Source organism: Solanum lycopersicum, chromosome 2 (assembly GCF_036512215.1).
Source record: "Solanum lycopersicum chromosome 2, SLM_r2.1".
Classification (NCBI taxonomy): domain Eukaryota; kingdom Viridiplantae; phylum Streptophyta; class Magnoliopsida; order Solanales; family Solanaceae; genus Solanum; species Solanum lycopersicum.
In genome coordinates, this window is record NC_090801.1 from 64,048,787 (window position 1) to 64,056,506 (window position 7,720).

The window sequence follows — 7,720 nt, forward strand, 5'->3', positions numbered from 1 at the left end:
CAATTGGATACCCTCAACCTACTGTAGCTCCGCCACTGTATGTATGACAATATGAGTATAACAAATACTCTATTATGTAATTGGAAGTGTATTATTAATGCCATGAATTTTATAGACACTATAATGCAAAAGAATTTAAAATGCACGCATTAGCATTTAAAGACATAATTACCTCTCAAAATATGTTTTTACACCTTTTCCACTAAAATTGTTAAAGATATTTTTGCAAATAATTCTTTTTACATTGCATGTCATTTTTAATACACCAAATCAAACAACACATAAGAAATAATCTGTGTATAACTAATGCAAAATAACTATTATAACCATTGTTAATGCAAACATTGCTAATACACTCTATAAAACATTATTTTTATACACTCTACCAAATAATCCCTTAGTTATTAATTTACTCCTTTTATTAATTATAATTTTTATCTTTTTCTTTCCCAAGAGGGAAAGAAGATAAAGAAAGGCTTCCTATTACATTTTTTTAGGTATTGTGTTTAGTATGTTTAAATTGTAATATAATAAAATTAACCTTCTATTGATAGTTTCTTAAGAAGTGGACAAAGTTAATAAGAAACAATTATTGTTAAAAGAGAGTACTTCTATTTTATATTATTTTTATGCAACTCAAAATATTTATTTCAAGTTATTTATTCATCTATAAAGATAAATTTGTTTATTGTTATGTTATTATTATATATATTTTGAAAATAATTCATTTATTTTTAATTTTGATAATGATGAATAAAATATATAAATATTAAAAAATAACTTAAATATCTCTTAGATCTTTTTAAATGAACATATTATGTTAAAAGAAAGATAAATAAAAGGAAAAATGATAGAGAGAGAAGGGGGGAGTATTTGTCTTAATTTTATTTATTTATATATATATATATTTCAGAAAGAACATTTCTTACAACTCTTTGAATCTGATTTACTATTTAAAATATTTAAAATTACAAAATTAAAGAATATATTAAAATTACAAAATTCAGTTTTCATTTTTACTCTCTTTAAATTTTGTGTATAAATTAAAACTAGTCAAATAAATTTAAATAGAGCGTACAATTTTTAGAAAGGATCTTCTAGTAATATATTATTTAATAAGATCACAAGACCAAGATTTTAATAATTTTTAGAAATTATAAAATTTTACATGTTTACATCTTTTAGATCAAAATTATATGTCCAAATAAATATTCAAAGAAACAGAATTAATTATTTCAAAACCATGTCTTAACGGCACATATCTTTCTAGGTCCGTAGGTGTAGCATCTTACTATAATAATTGAAAATACATCTTCTATTTTGTTGTAATTATTCACAATAGTATAGTTTTGGTTCATAGTTTCTTTTGAAAATTTGTCGGATATAGAATTTATATATTTATTCACTGGCATCATAACATCATCCGCATTGAATTATTACCCAAATGAGTTGAAATCAAGGCTTGAGCAATTTTATATTGGGACGCGCTAACATTTAATGCTTGCAAGATACGATTATCTGATAGCAACAGCAAAATTTTAGTGGGAGAAAGGAACAGAGCATGTGTAATAGGGCTTAGTATTTAAGTTTGATTTGGGAGAAGAAGAGTGTTATTTGTGTAGTAAAATTGAAGCCATGGATGTAGTTGAGGAAGATGTGTTAGGTGAAGTGACGACAGCATTCAGGAGTAGAAGAACAAGAAGTGTTGCATGGAGGAAAGCACAGCTTCAAGCAATTCTCAAACTCCTTGATGAAAATGAAGAGGAGATCTTTGAAGCACTTAGACAGGATCTCGGAAAGCATCCTGTTGAATCTTATCGTGATGAAGTGAGTAACTAATTTTTCCATTTTTAAAACTGAGTTACGCATCTGGTGCTTTAGTTTCGTACACTGTTGATTTTCATATTAGTTGCGTATAAAGCAAATTTCTGCTTCAATAATATACATAACACTGTTTATCAAAATTGGAAGTTGTATTCGTTGGATGTGATATGTGAATGCTTTAAAAACCTACAATTACGACGAACAGGGCACTAGCAGCTTCAATAGAAAGGTAATCGTGAAAAAAAGGTGGAGAGTAAATGCTGGTACAAACAAGTTGAGCATAGAGGCGTTGATGAAAGTGGTATCAACAGTTGAGCTAACAGCAATAGTGTAAGTGAGCGATAGAGTGTAGCTGGGTAAGAATCTGATGATCCCCTTTTATTAGAGGACCAATAGCTAGGGATTGAAAACGATCCTTGATCAGTAGGAAACGGCCTCTTGATTTGTGGGAGATGATTGCAAGAATCTCGGAATCCATTGAGAAGCATGGAGCAGTAGCGGACTAGCAATTATGCTGGAGTTAATTGGAAGTGGAAGATGTGGAGCAGACAGGTATAATTAGGCGGGATGTGCCTGATCAATTGTAGGCACGCTAGTCAGGCCTTCCCGGACATTGTCCGTCTTCTGATTTGCACATGCTGAGATGACTCATCCTACCTCAGGAGCAGGACCAAAATTTACTGCTGCAATGATCAACCTATGACCTATCCTGTCAGAGAAATGGCTTATACACTTGAAATTCATATGTGATCAAACGAATTAAACAATAAAAATTGGTGTATTTAGTGATCAAATGCATGACCAAGGGTTGGTTTCTCACTCATTTCAGGTTGGTGTGGTGAGGAAATCAGCTACCAATGCTTTGCGCTGTGTTGAAAAGTGGATGGCCCCTCAAAAGGTTTGTAATTCTTACCTCTCCCCTTTCCCCTTGAGAAATAAATAAAATCATCCTCAACTGTTTGAGGATTCTTTGGCAAACATCTTCGTTGAAATTAGTTATCAGAAAAACATATTTGTTGAAATGATCCTTCACGAAGTAACACGTTCTGAATGTTGACTGTAACAGCTCCTCTCTTTTCTTTCTTGAATAAGTATGTTAACTATGGTAGAAACAAGTATATTCATTTTTACGACCGCCCTTATTAAGAATTAAGATTACCATGTATTATCTTACTGGTGAATTGTCCAAGATGTTTTGCTGTCCAAAACAGTCTTACAGATACAAGCAAACCAGTAAAACTTTGACAAGGTTGAAATAGACTTAGAATGAAACAGATTAAAATTGTTCTGTTCTGTTACTAAATTAGCATGTCAAGTAGTAGCAACAGGAGTTGCATCACGTCCTCCAATAAGGTGTAACAACAAATAGTGTATAAAACAATCTGCAGTTCCAATGAACTGTTCGGTAGCAATCAACCCAGAAGTAACAATAAAGTAAACCTTGTGATGGTATGACCTTATTCAGACATCAAAGTGCTCTTACACTCTCGTGTGTGAAACCTGGTAAAAATATCTCTTATGTTTACTTGCTTCTTGGTCATCTAACCAGCAAGCGAAAGTTAAAATTGTTCTTTCATTCATGTTGCTCAGTCATTTGACAGCTATTTTGTGTTTATCTATAACTTATAAACTAAGGTGTTGAGCAGCCACTAATGATGCAATATGAGCAGGCCCCAATACCATTAGTTCTCTTTCCTGCAAGAGGAGCAGTAGTATCAGAGCCACTGGGAGTAGTGCTAATATTTGTGTCCTGGAATTTTCCCATCTGTGAGTAAAATCTTCTTGACTAATACTGCAACTGTCCCATCACTTCTTTTTTAGTTGGGGAGAAATGTTGACCATCCTAGAATCAAACTAATTCCTTGAGCAAAATGAGGAGCCAAACTAATGTGGATTTTATTTTCTTAGCTGGTTATCCATAACTGGTGCTTTGTGTTTATTAGTCTGTTATTTCATCTGCAGCCCTAGCTTTAGACCCAGTGATTGGAGCAATCTCAGCTGGAAACGCAATTGTCCTTAAACCTTCTGAGCTAGCACCAAAATGCTCCTCCGTTCTGGCCAATACAATACCTCGTTACTTGGATCCAGAAGCTATTAAAGTTGTTGAAGGTGGACATGATGTATCAGAACAACTACTGCAGCTAAAATGGGATAAGATATTTTTTACAGGTATAACCTATCCATTTTGTTTCCTATGATCTTTCTCATGTTTGGGAAGAGCATTTTGCAGAAGGGCATTCAACAAATAGAATGATTAAGGAATGACCTAGAAGAAAGAGTCGTTAGTTAGGAACAGCCACTTGTGTTGATGATGTAATCCTGAACTCCTGTTTTGCAGGTAGTCCACGAGTTGGCCGCCTCATAATGTCAGCAGCTGCAAAGCACTTAACACCTGTAACTCTTGAGCTGGGTGGAAAATGTCCAACCATCTTGGACAGGCTATCTAATTTCTCTGATTTACAGGTTCCCAATGGTTAAATATCCTCTTAAAGTAATAAGATTACTTCATCTTTTATCTAAAAGGAAGTTAAGCTATAAACTGTAAGGGATAAAACACGGGACAACTTAATTTGTGGCAAATGAAAGGAAATCAACGTATAGTTTTGAGTACAATTGGATATTTTCTTCATAGGTTATTTCACCAAAAACTTTGGGTCGCATTATGATGTGTAGTAGAGTATATAATTTGTTCAAGCCGTATTCACATTTTGCTCACAGTACGGTGTTGGTTTTAAGGTGGCTGTCAAGAGGATAGTGGGGGGCAAGTGGGGACCATGCAATGGACAAGCATGCATTGGAATCGATTATGTGCTCGTGGAAACACAATTTGCTCCAGTTCTGGTATTAATGGCAGCATGATATTTTTATATTTTCCCTCTTTCTTTGTCAGTAAAAGTTTTATTCTATTTCTCTTTTTGAGGCAGATAGTGTAGCTTCCTATTTATGTTGTAGTTTCTGGTATTTCAGATTGAACTATTGGAGAAATCCATCAAGACATTTTATGGTGAGAACTTGAAAACTTTGGCAAATCTTGCCAGAATAGTGAACAAGCACCACTTTGATAGAGTACACAATCTTCTGAAAGACCCAAAAGTTGCAGCATCTGTTGTTTATGGAGGCTCAGTAGATGAGGAAAATATGTAACCCCACTGTCGTTCCTATATCTATTGTTGTACTATTGCTTACATACCCTGTTCCTCATTCTATTTGATGTATCTTTTAGGGCCATTGAACCAACAATTTTGTTGAATCCTCCCCTTGATGCTGATATCATGAACGAAGAAATATTCGGCCCTTTGCTTCCAATCATCACAGTAAGAGCAAACTGATTTTCAAGAAAATTCGTTGCTATGTTTTACTTGAGAAACGTTGATCTATGCTTTGAATTGGAGTAAAAGGACTTCACCCTCGATTCATTTCATCAGAAAATCTCTTTCAAGAGAATGTCTGACAAGAAAGTGGTTGTTTTAACAGCTAAAGAATATCGAAGAAAGCATTCCGTTCATAAACTCAAGGCCAAAACCTCTTGCAATATATGCATTTACCAAGAATGATTCGTTGAAGGAGAAAATCTTGCAGGAAACATCTTCCGGAAGTCTGACTTTTAATGATGCTATGATTCAGGTATGATGATCCACCTCCTCTTTCAAATGTATCCTCAGCTACATATAAGCAGAAAAAGAGATGTTTAATTTACTAGTCATAACATTGCAATTTCAGTTTCTATGTGACACATTACCATTTGGAGGCGTTGGTCAGAGTGGTTACGGACGTTACCATGGGAAGTTCACTTTTGACACATTCAGTCATGAAAAAGCAGTTCTACATAGGAGCTTCTTAGTTGAGTTGGAATCAAGGTATCCTCCATGGAATGATTTCAAGATGGAGTTTGTTAGATTGGCTTACAACTATGACTATCTTGGGATGATACTGCTCTTGCTGGGGTTGAGAGGACTATTCAGAACAAACCGAAGGCAGTAGAAGATAAAACTCTTCTCACTTAAATAAGGTTAATCCGTCATAAAAGTGTCTAGAAAACTTAATGTCAGTGAGAGAGCAAAAACTATTTGAGGATTATTATTTATCAATTGAGGTAGTCTTCTTTGTTTCTACTTGCTATGTTATAAATCAATATTCATAAAAATTACTATTTTTCTATAGAAATGAATAACTTATGAATTCTTTTCTTTTTTTTGGGACTTAAGAGGAACAACTAAAGTATTGTTGTAAAGTTACTAGAATTGCAGTTCTCTTTCTGAAGTGATTCGTCAAACCTGTTGAAGAAAGAAACACGGTTGCTGGCAGGGATTTGGAATTTAGGATCTTCTTCATTCTAATACTCTTCGTTATTTTAAAAGCTCAAAATAAAAATAATTAAAAAAAATTCATTTATCCTTAGCCGTATATGTTCTTAAAGACTACACACAAATAAATATTTGATGAAATACACATTTTTATTTTTTAAGAAATAGGTAAACGGAAAAACAATTTAAAACGGAGGAGTATTCCTTTTCTTTTTCTTTTTTTTTGAAAAATAAAATAAAATTTGGCACAGAAGAAAAGTTGTAGGCGAATAGAGTTGTCCGCAGCCATACATTTGCCTTTATTTTTCTATATTTAAATATCACACACATTATTCAACACGTGACAGGCACAAACGGTGCACGCGGATTGGTTATATGAGGAATGGCCCTCTCCTTGTCCAAAACGACGCCATTGAGAACCAATCTTTCCTATCGGCCACCGGAAAATGTCCAACGCGCCTCCGCTTTTCTCATGCCTATAACAGATCTGACTTTTGGACGAATCTATACTGCCAATCTGATCCGATTCTGTCACCCTAGAATTCTATCAAGCCGTAATTTCGCTGCACTCAAAGGTCCGATGGCCGAGGAAACGAATCTCAAAAGCACCGTAGAGTCAACGATGGATAACAAGATCACCGTTGAGTCAACGACGAATAACAAAACGGAATCGGAGAAGAAACAGGAAGAATCAAAGGTTACCATACCACCGCCGCCGGAGAAGCCGTTGCCGGACGATTGTTGCGGGAGTGGATGTGTTAGATGCGTGTGGGACATGTATTATGAAGAACTCGAGGAATACAATAAGCTTTACAAGAGCAATCCAGATGTTAAACCTTCTTAGAGAATCTAGAATTCATCCGTGTTCATATGAATTGTTGTTTGCTACATTCATGATTAAAATATTGAAGACAGATTTACGAACAGGCAGATTCTTTGTAAACTTCACCGGTTGTTATTTTCTTATTCTACTTCCTTATGGTTTGGAAACTAGTTTTGCCAAATATTGTAAGCAAAGATACGAAAGCTACTCGTAAATTATTTTGAGATATTGTGTGACAAAGATTAGGATTTGATGCAAAAGGCTAGGCAAAGATTACCTGTCTGAGTAACAAGAAGTTCAATTTTTTAAAAAATATGTATGAAGATCGGAAGTAACTCAAAAGATGAGTCATAGTACTGTGGATATCATTTGAACACCTTTTGAAGCTAGTTGGATTACCAAAATTTATTTCTTGATCCTCCCTATAGTAATTTAATTACAAGGAAAAGGCACAAATTTCCTATAAACTTGTTTTGAAAAATCAGTTACAATATGTGGTTAATTACACTCATTATCAATGTCATGTCAGAAATTAAAAAAAACTTATATTTTTTTTTGTATAACTTACATAAATACTATAGTGTAAAATTTAAATTACCTTCTATTCCTGTTGATACATTATGTATCAATCTATTGCACTTATTAAGGAAAAAAATCTGTAAAATCAATTTCAAATCTCATAGTATCCATTTGTTCCACTAATTAAGGGGAAAAACTGAAAATTAAATTAAGATTCCACAAATTACGTTATTCCATTCAAAATTATTAT

General features: G+C 33.8%; 1 protein-coding gene across 4 annotated transcripts; it reads left to right on the forward strand.

The window, feature by feature from the left end:
• Positions 1–1,222: 1,222 nt before the first annotated feature.
• On the forward strand, positions 1,223–7,118 carry LOC104645747 (aldehyde dehydrogenase family 3 member F1). 4 transcript variants are annotated; one of them, XR_011215058.1, is made up of 11 exons: positions 1,323–1,827; positions 2,654–2,722; positions 3,495–3,591; positions 3,787–3,993; positions 4,163–4,287; positions 4,561–4,665; positions 4,792–4,964; positions 5,048–5,138; positions 5,299–5,448; positions 5,545–5,917; positions 6,476–7,118. XR_011215058.1 is itself a non-coding variant. In XM_069294509.1 (11 exons), exons 3-11 carry the CDS (start codon positions 2,618–2,620, stop codon positions 5,803–5,805), a joined length of 1,314 nt encoding a protein of 437 aa, XP_069150610.1. In that variant the 5' UTR covers positions 1,613–1,827; positions 2,030–2,180; positions 2,249–2,617; the 3' UTR covers positions 5,806–6,015. The 4 variants fall into 4 exon arrangements, 2 of the variants coding, with proteins under 2 accessions (XP_010316396.1, XP_069150610.1); XR_011215059.1 differs by having other exon boundaries at positions 1,610–1,827; positions 2,030–2,722; XM_069294509.1 differs by lacking the exon at positions 6,476–7,118 and adding an exon at positions 2,030–2,180 and having other exon boundaries at positions 1,613–1,827; positions 2,249–2,722; positions 5,545–6,015.
• The last annotated feature ends 602 nt before the right edge of the window (positions 7,119–7,720 follow it).

Excerpts from the sequence above, each read along its gene's own strand:
- LOC104645747 (XM_010318094.4), top strand. The coding sequence starts at position 1,636 with ATGGATGTAGTTGAGGAAGATGTGTTAGGTGAAGTGACGACAGCATTC. Across the intron at positions 3,592-3,786 it reads GTCCTGGAATTTTCCCATCT|CCCTAGCTTTAGACCCAGTG; the intron begins GTGAGTAAAATC and ends TTTCATCTGCAG. Across the intron at positions 3,994-4,162 it reads GGATAAGATATTTTTTACAG|GTAGTCCACGAGTTGGCCGC; the intron begins GTATAACCTATC and ends CCTGTTTTGCAG.